General features: G+C 41.6%; 1 protein-coding gene across 1 annotated transcript; it reads left to right on the top strand.

The window, feature by feature from the left end:
• Positions 1 to 967: 967 nt before the first annotated feature.
• LOC146440945 (sorcin-like) lies at positions 968 to 9,388 on the top strand. The gene is given in 9 exon segments (XM_085050661.1): positions 968 to 1,296; positions 2,014 to 2,097; positions 5,141 to 5,210; positions 5,923 to 5,945; positions 5,947 to 5,967; positions 6,979 to 7,126; positions 7,286 to 7,399; positions 7,851 to 7,909; positions 8,616 to 9,388. Coding segments are annotated over 9 exon segments (594 nt in total). The 5' UTR covers positions 968 to 1,248; the 3' UTR covers positions 8,643 to 9,388.
• The last annotated feature ends 6,527 nt before the right edge of the window (positions 9,389 to 15,915 follow it).

Below are 15,915 nucleotides of genomic sequence, written 5' to 3'. Positions count from 1 at the left end.
CAGTTAATTTAATTAACAAGGTCCTACTCAAATTTATCAAGTTCTTCGGATATTATGCTAATAAACAGAAAATAAAATGTTATGCTTTCCGAGTTCTGACAACAGACCATTTACCCTGCAAGGTCTCCATCATTAGATTTGTTTCAGTTATACAGACTCCAGCAACTACTTTCTCATTGTCTTGCGACTGAATTAAATAGCCCACTAGGAGAGGGAGGCAGTCCTGTTTGGCAAAGCCGCAGTCCAGCTCAGACCAAGCTGTGGCCATTGCGGCTGATGCTGCTCCCTGGGGTAGCGGGTGCTCAGCGGCAGCGAGTCCCGGGCTGTACCGCCGAGCTCCCGCAGCCGCCAGGAGGCTGTTGGACCAAAGCTGCTGCTGTTCAGCTGTTCCCCAAACCCAGAGCGGCCTCTGGCTGAACGCTAAAGAACTCCCCCGCTGTAGAGGGACACGGGCATTCCCGCAGCTCCTGCTCCACAATTTGGACCTACAGACCCGAGAGAAATAGTACAGCCTGTTTTCTGTCAGTGGGAACAGGGACAGACTTTGAAGAAAGTGCTACGGTACCAAGAGAACACGTAAGGATGTGTTTTGTGAACACTGTACAGATGTGCGAGCTACTGAGTTTATGAGCCTCGAGGACTTGAGGATTTTAAAATCACGAGGCGGTGATTTTAAAGTAACAACCTGACATCAGCTGAGCCGAATCACCGATGAACCTGTCGGGAGCTTTCCTGCCCCCTCAGAGGGCCACAGCCGCCACATCGCTTTCCCGACAGCGGCAGTCCCGGGACGGCCACGGATCGATCGGCTCCACCTCCGCTGCCCGCGGCCGCTGCTGCCCGTGGCCGGGTGAGAGCTAGCAGCTCTGCGCTGACTGCAGCGCCCTCAGCGCTCCCGGCCCGCACCCCGCCCTGCTCTGCCCTGCCCTGCCGGCGCCACGCCACACCTCCTGGGCCGGGCGGGCCTGAGGCAGCGCCGGGAAAAGCCGCCGCGGGGCGATAGGCCTGTACCACCGCCATGGAGGGGGAACCTGAAAGGCAGGAGGTCGGACAGGGCTGTGCCTCAGCTCCCGACAGCACCGCCCGGCACCGCCCGCTGCCCCGGTGACTGAAGGTCGCCGATCGCCCCGCCCGCCCGGCGGCTTCCTGCCCCGTCCCTTCCCGGAGCTCGCGTCCCGCCGCCGCCTCCCTGTGTCCGGGTGGTTGCGCCGGGGCGCGGCTGGACTGCCGGAGCGGAGCCAGGCGAAGATGGCGTTTCCTGGGCAGCCTGCGCCCGGCGGCTTCTACCAGGGCGGGGTGAGCGGGGATCGGGGGGGATGTGCCCGGGGCCCGGGGGGATGTGCCCGGAGCCCGGGGGGATGTGCCCGGAGCCCAGGGGGATGTGCCCGGGGGATGTGCCCGGGCCCGGGGAAGCGGCGGCAGCCGTGTGCGGCTGGCTCTGCCCGCCTCCAGCCCCGCTCCGCCGGCAGGGAGCTCAGGCGGCAGCTCGGAGCTGTGCCCGAGGGTGAGGGCAGGGAGGAGGCAAATCCCGCAGCTGCTGAGGGTGCTGAGGGTGTCATTCCATGATTTTCACTTAAGAATCAGTTTCACATAAAGCTTTTCACAGTTAATGGATATTCTTCCAAGTATTTCCACTACAGAACTGTTTTGCTCAACTTCTCTGAAGTGGAAAGAGAAATCTGCAGTGCCTCAGTGTTTCTTCAGCACGCCGTTTTCTGCTAGTGGTAGAATAAAATTAACCCTAGGTGAAATAGACTAGGCTGTATCTAGATCAGTGGATTGCTCCTGTGCCCGGTTTCACACTGATCTGCTTACATTACAATAAATTAGTATATCAATGCTGAAATTGAGAGTTGGGTTTGGGTTGGTTTTTTTTCATAAGGAGTTTCTTTTTTGCTTGGTTTGATTTTTTTTTCCCTTTGGCGTGGTGTGCACAGAAAAACATAAGTTGATAAGTACAGATCCTTAACTGAATCATTGATTTAAAATTAATTTTTTTCTTGATTTCCAAAGTATGGAGGAGCTCCAGGAGGACCAGCATTCCCTGGACAAGCTCAGGATCCTCTGTATGGTTATTTTGCTGCAATAGGAGGCCAGGTAAACTTATAAAATGTTATTTACTTCTTCCATTTTTTTTTCCTGGGGAATACTTTCTACTTCTGGAAGGAGGAATGCCTAGTATTTGCAGTGAGAAAAACTGATGGTTCAAGTTGAAAAAAAAAAAGTCCAAAATTATTTTATTTAGCCTGTTTGCTATATATAGGTGTATTTGGTCTGTGTTGTAGCTGTACACATACAGGTACTATACAGATTGAATAATGCTCTTAATTTCTATATTGTATGTGTAAATACATACATACATACATACACAAACATCTGCATGTATGCCTATATTTCCTGTGTAGGTATATACAGGAAATATGTACATGCATAAAATTTCGTAACTGAATTGTGACTCAGCTCTGTGCTGGTAAATGCTTCCAGATTCAGGAGAAAGAAACCAGAAACAGTGGAAAGTGTGGGCTGTGGAGATGGCCTGGCTAAGAGCAGGAAATGCTACTAGGAAAGAGGTCATTACATGATTTTAATGGACTCACAAATGGAAAAGCTCTCATGGGTTAGGCCAGCTTCTGGGTTTACTGGTAACATAGAGTGATTATTTTTTTAGAGTAAAAGCATTCACAACTACTTTTTTTTCCCTGTCATTTTGCAATGCATTTTTAATTCCTTTCCTGTTATTTTGTGGTATATGTTGGTTTTGTATGATCATGTATGTTACTAGAAATAAGTGCTGTTTGAACTATATTACAAAGTTTATGAGCAATTAAGTTAGGTTTATTGAGCTGAAGCTCTGTGTTTGTTGGCTATATTTTAGCTATTTATTGCACACTTGTAGGGTGTGTGCAGATCTGAAACTCTGCTCTTGGGTCTGTTATCCTCAGGTAGATACAACCACAACATGAAAATTGAATTCAGCAATACTAGTTGATGTTCAGATTCCCACTGTAACTTGGAGTAGTTTTGCTTTCTCTGTTACTCTTTTGAATTAGTAATGCACCTTGCAGTGTATATCTGACTTCCTTCTAACTGCTTATGAAAATGTTGCACCATCTGTTTTGTAATAAAGGAGGACACTGGAATGACCTGTGTGTAGTGAGGCCTCTCTGGGAAGGGTGAGCCCAGAGCTGAGTTGTGCTGAAGGTGCTGACAATGTGTCTGCCAGCTGAGAAGCCTCTGTGTGCAGGTGCCTCTGGATGTGTGCCAGCAGTTAGCAGTGGAGGCAGAAGCTGACGCTGGAGAAATGAATAAGCTCCTGTTGTAAAGAGAAAGGGAGGGAGCAGCAAACAGGATACAGCCCAGGGGAGATGAGGTGGCAGCAGCTAGACCTCAGCAAAGACCAGACTGTGCCCAGGCTTCTCAAGTGAGGCATGGATGCTGGAAGCTGAGGAGCCTGTGGGTTGATGGCTATGATCAATTAGCACTTCAGTATTCTGAAGTTAATACTCTGAAACACCTTCTGTTGGTAGAAATCATTCCTTACTGAAATAAACTTGGTAGCTTTTGAAGTCATCCTTGAAATTGGAGGTGTCTTTTTCAGGGACCAATGCAGAAGTAAAAACCCTGTAAGGGGACAGTAAAATGGAACAGATAAATTATCAGTTGCTTTTATGGCCATCTGTGCAACTCTGTAAAAAGCCACATCTCAGTTATCCATATGTACTTATTGTAGAAGTAGTATGTTTTGGTTATGGTTTGCTGCTCTCTCTGTTGTTTTTATGCCTATATAATACATAAAGTTTTCTCTGAGCTTTCTTTGAAGCAGTTTACAACAGGAATCTTGTCTTTGACTTGATGAATTAGTGTCCTTTGTTTCTGTGTCTGTAGGAAGTAGCAATTTATATTTTAGCCTGTTTGCAAAGCCCATATACGTTCTCTAGTTTACCTGCTTATGTTCTACTAAAAAAAGAAAAGAAAACATGTTTTTGGTAATGTTAATCTTGATTACAGTCATGCTCTTCTATCTTCCTGTATCCTAAACTTACGTAGTTCCTCTCTTTATTTCAGAAAGTACAAAGCCTTTGAAGAGATTAGGTAATTAATATTAATGGCTATTTCAAATATTTTACTTTCACACTGTGAATGTGAATGTAAAGTGTTAAATACATCTGTATAATTAGACTGATGGAGTAGATCGGAAACAATTTTGGGTTTAGCTGCCATTAACTTTACATAGAATCAAAATATTGTTGCTTTTTTTTCCCAACTTTGTGAAATATCATTTAATGTAGAACTTCTGTTTGTCCTGTAAACAATGATACTTCATTTTCTGAAAGTTATTAGGCTGAATATCAGGTTCCCACCATATCACTCAGTAGAATATTTCTGTTCTTTAAAAAAAAAAAAAAGGAAGAAAAAAAGAGGTTTCAAAAGTGGATTTCAAAACATCAGGAAAATGCTGTAGCAGACAGAATCATAGAATATGCTGAGTTGGAAGGGACCCACAAAGATCCCTGAGTCCAACTCCTGGCCCTGCACAGGACACCCCAAGAGTCACACCAAGTGCCCAAGCATAATGTCTAAGCACTTCTTGAGCTCTGTCAGGCCTGGTGCTGTAACCCCTTCCCAGGGAAGCCCATTCCAGTGCTCAGCCACCCTCTGGGTGAAAAACCTTTTCCTGATATCCAACCTAAATCTCCCCTGAGTCAACTTGTCATCTTTTAATGCTTTACTGAAGTGGCATCATTTTTTATGTCTACAGATAAAATGTTCCATTCCTGAATGAGGTTCAGTTAAACTCTGTGTGAACCAAACTTCCTGTTGGAGATGTGAGGAATAAAACTTCTCTATTTGGCCCTGAGCAGGATTTGTTGGAACTGAGGCATTTTCCAAACCATGTAGATAGGTATCTTTTTTGGGTTTGTTTTGTTTTTCTTTCAAAGTTCTTTGCTTTCTGCTTTTGCTTGTTCTGCTAGCAACTTACAATTTAAAAAACCCCAGGAATTTTTATATTTGTCAGTTATGAGGATGTCGTGAGAAGGGTAACTAATTGAACACCACTGGAAAGGGAGTGGGTACTGGGAATAAGCAGCCTGGGAGAGGATATTAAAACAATAGCTGATACATGTTCTGTTATCGAAAGGATGGACAAATAGATGCTGATGAGCTACAGAGATGTCTCACCCAGTCAGGGATTGCAGGATCCTATAAACGTAAGTTCATGATTTAAATAAACAAGCACATCTAAAGCACTCTAATTCTTCTGCCCGTTACTAGAAAACGCTTGTAGTTGTGCTTTCTGCAGAGCTGGGTTTTCTGTGCATGGCAAATGGGTTTTCTTCCCACATCTTGGAAATGTAAATTCTCTGTATTCTGTTCTGTGTGCCAAAGACTTGCCTTCTCAGCCTTCTTAGTTCCCCACTCTGCTGGGCTGCAGAGTTGAAGTGGTTTGTTCTGAAATGGATGGGCAGTTCTTCCAAAAGTGCTTTGCTTTGCTTTCAACTGAGCTTTGATATTGACCAAAATCTGTGGCAGGAACCCCTCTGCTAGGATAGCTCCTGTTCAGTTTACAGCTTCTGTGACTGAAACTGGCTTGCTCAAGTGGTGTCTGTGGCAGGGAATGTAAATGACCACTTTGAAACCCAAAATTGTTGTGGATTAAGATAAGAGCAAGTTAATTTAAAATATAACTTGAATCACCTCCAGATTGTCTACTGTCAGTTTTTCTAACAAGTAATGGCTCTTACTTGGATCAAAATATGGTATGGCTGTATACAGGGGAACCAATTACATAATACTTTATACATTATAATATATTATAAATATATAATTTAAATTTATTATAAGTCTGAAATTTTGTATTTAGACAACACTGAAGATTATGGTTTTAACATAATTCATTTTTCCTTTTTCTAATTTTAACAGCTTTCAACTTAGAGATTTGGCTGACTAATGATCTCAATGCTGGATGTATCCTTTACTACGGAGTGTAAACATTTGTATTACGTAAGCTAAGATGAGAGAGTGCCAAAAATTTGGGAAATGCTTTGTAGTTCCCATTCAGCCTTTACTTGATAATTCTTGTAATCATTGTGATTGGGGAGCTACAGAACTCCATTCTTACTACTTTTGAAGAATGAAGAAATAATAATAAATGAGGCTATCAGTGACCAATCTTTTTACAGCAAGGGATATCCCTCTAAGCCTGGAGAGCTGTTTCTCCATTGAATGTATCAAGGGTCAGGTCTAGTGGCCCAGAACAGTTTTGTGCAAATCACTTACTGTGCTTTTCAAATAGGACAACTTTCCAATTTCTCATCCTTCCTAATGAATTTTAAGCATTTGTACTACACAGCCTGAATACAATCTAAGTCCCCTAAATGTTGTTCCATGAATGAATCAGGTTTTAGTATCTAATGGAATGGTATATGGCATTCAGCAGTAGGACCTATGGAAATCTTTACACTGTGTAAGGTTGGAATCTTTGGAGGTTTTTTAGCCAAAACTAGAGTTGAAAGTTTTGCTGCTTAAAAAGAAAAATCAGAAATGAAGCTGGAAGGGCTCTTAGCTTGTCTTGAACAAACTGCTTAGAATACGAGAGAACTGATATTATAACAATTTATTCTTTGACATCTATTTTTATTTCAGCTATTTATTTAATTGGTTACAATTCTATAGCAGCAGGTAAAAGAGAAGTGTGTGAACTAAGTAGAATTCACAAAGAGAAAATAGCTTTAGCAGGTTTTACTGGGAAGATATGGGAGAACAGGTTCTCTGACCTTAGGTTTTGGGCAGTATTACCTCCATCTCTGCTGGGGGATGCTTTAGCTGGTTTTCTACAAGAAAAATTAATAATAGTAAAATTGTACTAATACTGTCCTTCAAGTAAGAATTTTCAACTAAAGAGAGGTGCCCTTTTTTTTTTGTTTGTTGTTGTTGTTTTTGTTAGTAAAGAAGTGTTTTTCTTAGCTTTGAAATCAGAGGGATATGTCTGGCACACTGGGATTTAATGAGTTTAAAGAGCTCTGGGCTGTGGTCAATGGCTGGAAGCAACACTTTGTAAGCTTTGACACTGATGGAAGTGGCACAGTGGATCGTCAGGAACTGGAGAAAGCCTTGATGACTATGGGTAAGTTGTGAAATGGTCTTGCTTCTGACACTTACTTAACCCATTTCCCAGTAACAGTTACCCTGCAGTAACTAACACATGATATTTCCAATGACAACATGTGTTGGATTCTGTTGACTTACCTGTCTTTTCTAAATAAGACCTTTTATTTTCAAACAGGATTTAGACTGAGCCCACAGGCTGTGACTGCAATCACAAAGCGATACAGCACTCAAGGAAAGATTGCATTTGATGATTACATTGCCTGCTGTGTGAAACTCAGAGCTCTCACTGGTATGCTGGATTATAGCCTGGTTCCTGTCATCCCCATAATATATTCTTATTTAATAAAACCTGATTGTTCACTTATCTCAAGTTCAGTTTTGGTGTACTACAAGAGGTTTCTTTCAGTAGTCTACAGGCAGAACTGCAACAATTATAGATAAGGATTTTTTAAATTCCCATGAGTAAAGGACTTTAGACTAATGCTGGGTTTACTCCAGAGACTGCAAGAGTTATGTTACCAAAAGTGGGAAACTGTTTATTAACAGAACATAAAGGGTTGTATATGATAAATACAAAAAATTAGAATGGGAAATTAAGTCTTGGAAGGAATTGCACTATTGTTCATCAGTTCTCCTTCATGTGATTTGGGGAATTTTAGGAAAATACTATACACTTTAAAAAAATTATTTCTCTGTAATTCTTCTTACCTGGTTTCTGTTTTCTTAATGCATTTTTGCAGATTGCTTTAGAAGAAGGGATACAACTCAACAGGGGTTTGTGAATTTCCACTATGATGATGTGAGTGAATTTTAAGAAATCTATTAAAATTCCAGGGTAAAACAAAAGAAAGAAAAACTTAAAACTGAAGACAATCAGTAATGATTTGAGTTTGTGCTTCTCTGCCTACATATACAGTGAGAATCCAAAACTTCTGTGGCTTGTTGAGTATTGTCTCAAAAAGCCTTCGTGTATTTTACAGAGTTCTATAAAATGTTGTGTATTTTTTATGAACTTCTTACCAGCCTAGTTCAAGAAGATCCAAGACACTATATCGCTTGCTAGCTTCACTTTCTGTGGGTTTTTTTCTTTTTCATTTTTTATTTCAATGCTTGGTAGGCATTTTTCCCAAGAAAGGTTGGCTGAGGTCTGGTGGGAATAGACACAAATCACAGTCAGGCTTGTAGGTCTTGACTTCTTAGCCACATCTGGACAGCAAAAAGAGAACATTAGGTTCAAGTCATCCTGGATCTGGGTGTTTGGGGCTTTTTTGGAGTGGGGGAATGAAGCCAAAGTGTGCTAGTTTTAATTTTTGTTACTCTTGTTATCATTAAGGCGATTCTTTGCTGTAATTAACCATTTGCGTATTTTCATATGTGTTTTAAAGCTTTACTGTTTGTGGACTGAATTTCTTTACAGAAAAGTGTAGTGACAATGAGCATTGTAGGAGAAAAAGTAAAAACTCGTTCCCTGCCATACATCTAATAAGTGGTTATTCTCTTTTCAGTTCATACACTGTGTTATGAGCATCTAAATCAAAAGGAAGAAAGCGTGGATGATCATGATTTAACATTCCAGTTTTATGAGCATCTAAATCAAAAGGAAGAAAGCGTGGATGATCATGATTTAACATTCCAGTATGTGTTTTGCTTTGCCAAGTCCTCCAATCATTGTGTATCTCAATATTGGAAATGGCATATTTTATGAAGGTATTGCTTTACACACATTTTTTAGTCTTGATAAAGAATATAAACTACCCATGTACTGTTGTCTTTAACTTCCAATGTGTGATTATTAAAGATGCTTTTATTTTCATAAACTTGCAATTCACTATGTATAACTCAGATCATGCAAATGGTAAGATTTTCAGTAATGTGTCCACTTTTTTTCCCATGATTCACTAAAATCAGTTTCTGGAATGCAACTTACATTTTTCTGACTCCAACAGTAGCATGTGTATGACTTCAGAGGATACACTCTCTTGTCTTTGACAACGTAAGACAGGTGTACAAACTGAAAGGGCTTTTGGAGTGGCCATTTTGCACTGCTCTGTTAGAACATCAGTAAGTTTCAGTTGCTTATTTTGTCAGCTCTTGAAGATGAAGCCTGTGACACCATGCACTGAGGGTAAGGCTCCTGCTAGCACTTCTTGCAAGCAGGGATGTGACAACACATAGCAGAGAACTCCTCTAGCCTTGTGCTCAGGTTCAGGGGTCTTTGTTCCTGTAGGAATCTTGCTTTCTTTGTGTCACTTTATAAAACACTTCTAACCATACAAAAGCTGTGCTGTGTCAGTTTGTGCATCAACTGTCCCTTCACAGGCAAACAGACAGACTTCAGTTACATGGAAATCAATGTTTCTGTCTCCTCCACATTAAGCCCTAGCAAGTGGCCTTCCTGCCTCAATATGCCAAATACAAGGGCCAAAACTCACTTGGAAAAAATTCTTGCCAGATCACTCTTTCAGATCACAGCAGTAGTTATCAATGCTGTAGCGTGTTCATAAAAACATACAGAGAGGCAAGACTGACTTGCCTGAGGTGTTCCAGGAGAAAAATAATGGGATTTTTGTTTGGTGGGGGTTTGTGGTTGGTTATGTTGTAGGGATTTTTGAAGGGAAGATGGACATTGTATGGAAAGAGGGAGCAGCACAACTGTACAGAGGTAGTTATAACTTTTTCCAATGAATAAGTTAATGAAACTTCGTTTTTTTTGGTAATTTCATTCCTACCACAGAGGAGTGATAGGTGTTGTTTTACTGCTTGTGAATGCAAAGAATGCCAGAAGAATATTAAAATCAGTATATTTATTAAATTAGTAGTTTAGGGCATTTTTGGGGAGGAACCTTTGCATTAAGGAATGAAAGCAAAACTATACACGTGTGCATATATATAGGTGGATATTCATGTACATCATTGGACAAACAAGAGCTCCTCAGAGCAGGAATCTCGGTCAAAGAGACTCTATTACACCCTGCTTTGTGGAGATGACTATGAAATCCAGGTCTTTAGTTTCTAGGCCATAAATTCAAAGTGGGCTGGTCTCACCTAAAGATGCAACTTGTACTTACTGCTCAAATTGAAAATCCTTTGGATATTGCTTGCAGTTTCATTTCAGAAGCTAGTTCTCTTTCCACCCTCAAAAATGAAATTTCAAAGGCATAGACAGCATTATACATCCACATTCTGGTAAGTACATTGTCCTGTTGCACATAAAGTTGGAAACAGATGGAATACTACAGAAAGCATTTCTGATGGAATGACCGAAGTCCTTAAAGGTTTGTCTGGGTGTAGCAGCCAACATCACTTCTGCTGCTGTTCAAAACTTTGACAACTAATGAGGTTAGTAGGAGTATGAAGGAAAGGCTCTTCTTCCTGTAGGAATTTGATGAGAGTATTTTGTATAAATACAGTGCTTATCCTTACACTGTTAATTTTAAACAAAAAATGATGAGACATCTTTGCCAAAATGTTAATTACCCACACAACTTTATTTCTACTTAGTTGTGTTTCTTGTCTTGTAGTTGCTTTGCTGGGATAGAACTGATTTTCTTTATAGCAGCCCAAAGGTTGCTGTGTATCAGATTTGTTATCAATAACACTGCAGTTTTTCAGCTGGGATGGTGCTTGCACAGTATCAAGGTCTTTTGAGTTTCTCACTCTGCTATTCCAGTGAGCAGGCTGAGTGTGGGCAAGAGGTGGGGAAGGAGCTCAGGCAGGGGATGGGTTGGAGGCAGTGGTGATGGGGAGCAGGGCAGGGTCCTGCAGGAATGGGAGGAGGGGGCAGAGCAGCACAGAATGCTCCTCCAAAACCACAAACCAGAGCCACTTATTCTGAATATCCTTAATCCTTTCCTCTACTACTTTTCTCAGCCAGGCTGGAAAAAACAGAAGGCATGTTGTACCACACCATATGGGCCTATCCTGGGGGCCACTCATCTAAAATCCATCACATAAGTGAGCTGAGCAAGTGACTGGGAGCTGCATTGCATGATTATGCCTTGTGAGGGTCTGCCATCACCCAGGCACTCAGAATATTAATGGATTTTACAGTGGCTAGAAGACAAATGAGGATGCATTTATGTTGGCAGACTTTAGGAATAAGTCCATACATATTGCATGACTGAATATTCTGTGTGTTTAGGTTGGTGGGGGTTTTGGTTTTCTTAGTTAGTTGGTTAGGCATTAAAAACCTAATACCAGAAAGCTAAAAGCCATATTCAATAGTTTTCTGTATATGGAATGAACAAAGGCTCCTGTTGGAGAAAGGAGCACGCAGTTCAAGGCAGTAACATGCCACATAAATCCAAAGTAGCTGAATTTATTTTGCAAAGAAAACCTTCAATCTAGAATTTCACAACTTTCCCAAATCTGACTTGCACTTTAGTATTTACTTACTGAGTAACGGAATAAGGGAATTATCCAAACTATGGTGCACAAGCCACAGGGATCATCTCATTGCCTTTCTTACAAAGACCAAGATTTTTAACTACTGCAGGAGGAAGTTACAAGCTCATTTTGAGAGTCAGTGCACCACAGTTTTAAGAATTTCTGGGAACTACTTCTCTTCTTCAAAGTTATCTTACAGTGTAAGGAGCTGTGTCTCCTGAGACACAGGAACTGAGTGCTCTGCAAAACCAGGCATCTCATCTCCAGCCTGGCAGATCTGGTTTTAAAAGTGCCAATCCAAATGCTGGAGCAGATGTAGAGTGGCTTCTGCAAAACCTGACAGGACCCAAAGAGGCTGCCTAGTGTCACAGGAGACTGCAGAGAAGAAAGTTGTTTTTGGAACTATTCCTTCTTCTTCAGTATATAATTGCTTTTCATTTCTTCAACTGCTTCCATAAGCAATTTCTTACCAGCACAGTGTTGGCCTTGTCAAATAATATACTTTATCTACCTATCTCAGTCCTGGTTTTGTTGTTATTCAGAGCAGAGAATGGCAGGGGATCTCCTGAGCTAGTGTAAATTCTTTTATTATGGAACTCATTTCACTCATGGTTCGTAAGTGAAGACTACTTGATATTTGACATTTAGCGCATTCTTTGACAACTACAAACTGAAGAGCTCAGAAAAAGCACCAACCAGAAAAATAATGCAATATAAAAAAGACCCACAAAACACAACACCAGGGATTTTTTTTCTCTTTAAAATTATCATTTGAACTTTCATGCCCACAAGCAAAATTTAGGAATGCAGTCAAACACATGTGCACAGCTCCCACTGAAGTTTGTAAGGAGTTTCATATGCTTAGTGAAGTGTAAATAATTTTCTATGAGCCTCTTAGAGTTTATTTGCACACATGCTAGAATTTATGACCAGTATGCTCAGACATTATTGCATCTTATTTTGCATTCTTGTAATGCAAACACAACTGCTACAAAAACTGAATCATGAGCTGATGCTTTCATCAATTATGAGATATGCCCTCTTAGCACTTGAAAAATTAATAAGTAATATTTGAAAATGTGTCTATGGTACATTTCCAGTTTTCTTTTGGCTTTTTAAATCCATATTGAGTATTAATATCATAATCACTCCAAGCATGCTAAGAATCAGTATCATCCAATATGAGTCCTGAGAGCTGGTCTTTGGAATATGTCTTTACCACAGCAATAGTTTAATGATTGCTTAGTATATTAAAAAAATACCTTGAACATTTTATGGTATCATCATGCCATCTAGAGGTGGCATATCACTGAGGCTCCCACTTATCCTTGGGGCCAGAACAAAGCAGAATACTGGGATGGAGGCCTTTAAAGAGAGCCTTTCACTAGCATGGAGATAATGCCATATGGCATGGGCCCTGTGCTGGGGAGTGTATCTGGTGATTCAGGGTAGCAGGGGCAAGAAATCCTCCTACAAGGTGTACCTTTGGGGCTTCTGGTTCTGCCTAACTTCTGATCCCAAACCAAAAATACTGATTTCTTTCTCACTCTTCATATCCCATACAAAGCCACTCAGCTGAGCAGAGATCAGCCTGTCCACTTGCTCCTGGTTAGGAACAAGGAATACCCACAGCCAGCCCTGGGTTGCACATACACCCTGTATAGGATCAAGGAGAGGAAGGTAAGTCTGTTCTGGGAACCTCAGTGCCAAGACCCAGAAGGAAAAGAATGGCAAATATGCTTGCATTTTCTCCAAATATGGAGAAATTCAGTGAACTAACAGAACAATCTTCAGATATAGCACCCATTACAGAGAGAGACCAGGAGCAATGGAAAGCTCAGTGGCATGAAAAATGCCATTTTCAAGAAACTCTCCATCTGGAACATGGAACATGGACTTTCTACATCCAAACAGTCCACATCACCAGCTGCAGAAGAACTGTGGGCCCATTTAGAGTTTTAGAGCCCCTGCAGAGTTTTGTGTCTGGTACTGATAGGTGAATGGCCTCTGCCTGACATCACCTGTAGGGCTCTTATCTCCCTGTACTTACCTTTGCTCTCCCCTGCACAGACTTTCATCCCAGTTAGTGCCTAAACTGGTGACAGAGACACTAACAGATCCTTTCTCCATTGCCTAACTTCTTCTTCTCATTAAACACATGGAAACATAATATTTGAGGCTGCTCCAACAGATTTGGTTGCAATTAGGCCATGGATTTCAGCACTATTTGTAAAAGGCAGGAAATGCTATTCCATGGACCTCATTAGGAAATAAGTTAGGCATTCAAAAACCCATTGCTTATTCACAAAAGAAAAATAAGCAATGGACAATCTGTTGCTTTTCTACCCAGCTCCACTAGAAACTGTGCTGCATCTGGCACTCCATATTCACCTGCCTATGAAATCCTACAAAGGAATAAACACTGTAAAGATCAATGCTGTTTGAAACAGTAAGATGAGTCAAGTCCATTTCAAAGAGGAAATTTTAAAACAGACAGCCAACCTTGCATTCACCACATGTTCCCCATCATGACCCCTTGATTTCTCCTACTTCCCTCAAATAACAGCTCTGAACAGGCATCAAGTATTCCTCATAGATAGTTCAGGATGGAACTGGCCCCAGAAGGTCTCTGGGCTTCTCTGGTCCAACTTCCTGCTCAAGGAAGGATAAAGTGAGATCAGAACAGCTTTCTTAGAATATTGTCTAGTAAGGTCTTGAAAACCTGCAAGGACAGAGGTTGCACAACTTATATCCTCAAATTCTTCCACAGCTCCACTGTCCCCATGGGGAACAAGATTCCCACTGTTATCCAGTCTGGATCAGTTGTTCAGCTTACACTGTCCTTACCCTCCCACCACACACCCCCATCATGGGGTGGCTCTGTGTTTTCACAACCTCCTTGTCTCCAGTGGGGCACTTTGGTCCCTCCCAAAGTCATCTTGTCTCCAGGCTGAGCCAGTGCCATTCCTTCAGCCTCTCCCCCACGACAAGTACAGTTCAAGTGTACAAACTCTCTCCTTAACAAGGAGAGCAGAAATAACAAAGCCATGAAAGAACTACTGACAAGGAGGCTGCAGCTGGAAACTGGCAAGAGATATATGATCCTGTTTAGTTATGTTTCTTAACTTCTTTTACCTTTAGGTGATTCTTGTCCTGTTTTTAAGGATATAAGAAGAGTAAATTAAATAGGGGTATTGCATAGCAAAACTACTGAGAAAAACAGAAATATCTGTTCCCTGTAGCAAAAATCTATTGCTTGGTTTACTTTGTGCCTCCTATTACATAGAAAACCTATGGCTGAATTTGCTTTACTGTCTGCTGTTATATTCCTACAGCTAAAAGAACAGAACAAGCAAACGACAGCATTGAGAAATAATATGAAAAATAAAATCTCAGCTCAGTGCCCTTGCAAAACAGCATCAAAGGCATTCTGGAAACAATCGTAATCACTAGAAATTTATGTCAAAAGTAGTAATTAGTATTGTAATTCTCCTACAGCCTTGGCATCTGTCTTATATAAGCATTTAAGCCTGTCCTAGGTTGCAATATAGATGTAGTTAAGTATTCTATTACCACCAGCTGTGGGCCATTAGCTGCTATCACCTGCTAATGACCCACCCCGGATGACAGGCAATGGGCCATCAGGGACCCACCGTGTGACTCATGGATTTATCTCTCCCATTGTGGGATGCTCTGCCCAGGAGGGAGGAACCAGGTGTTCCCACCTGGATGTTAACCTAGCCTTGGAACTGCCTGAGCTAGCCCTGTCCACTGGGTTCCCAGAGGACAAGAGCTACCACTGGATCTTCAGCTGGAGACCAAACCTTCACAGGATCACTGCTTTAACTGAACTACTTCAGTTGGACTGCTACCACCACCCTAACCGGGTGTCAGTTTGTATCTGACTTTGTCCATGCTTTTCCTTGTATTATTTCACTTATTTTTAATTTCAGTCTGGACTTGTGGTCTCCCACTGGTTTGTTTTCAAACCAGCACAAATCCCCAGGAAAGCAGGTCAGCATGACTGCAGTTGACACAAATACATGAGATGGGAAGAACCAACGAACACTCTGAAAAACATCAAGCTAACCATATCTACATTCACTTGGACAGTGCTGCATGGGACACTGATGTTCTCAACAAGCTACCAGCACAATCTTAATTGTGCATTATGCAACAATTCCTCCAATGGAAAATTCATAAGTTGTTTTGGAAGCAGGAGTTACTCCCTTGCCAGTCATGTCTCTAAACAAAAAACAGTCATTTCCACTGTGCTTTGTGCTGCATTCAGAGTTCTTGGAGCGCTAAGCACTCGTCTCCCATATCCTGGGAACTGGAGTGGTTGCAAGGCCACCATGGGCCACTTCAAGGAGTCTCTCTGCCCATGCTAAGCTGGAAATCCTGACCAACATGCTGTGG

The sequence above is a fragment of the Lichenostomus cassidix genome, chromosome 2 (genome assembly GCF_008360975.1).
Source record: "Lichenostomus cassidix isolate B80296 chromosome 2, HeHo_3.0, whole genome shotgun sequence".
Lineage (NCBI taxonomy): Eukaryota > Metazoa > Chordata > Aves > Passeriformes > Meliphagidae > Lichenostomus > Lichenostomus cassidix.
Note: the sequence above shows the minus strand (reverse complement) of the source record. Positions and strands in the feature narration are given on the sequence as shown.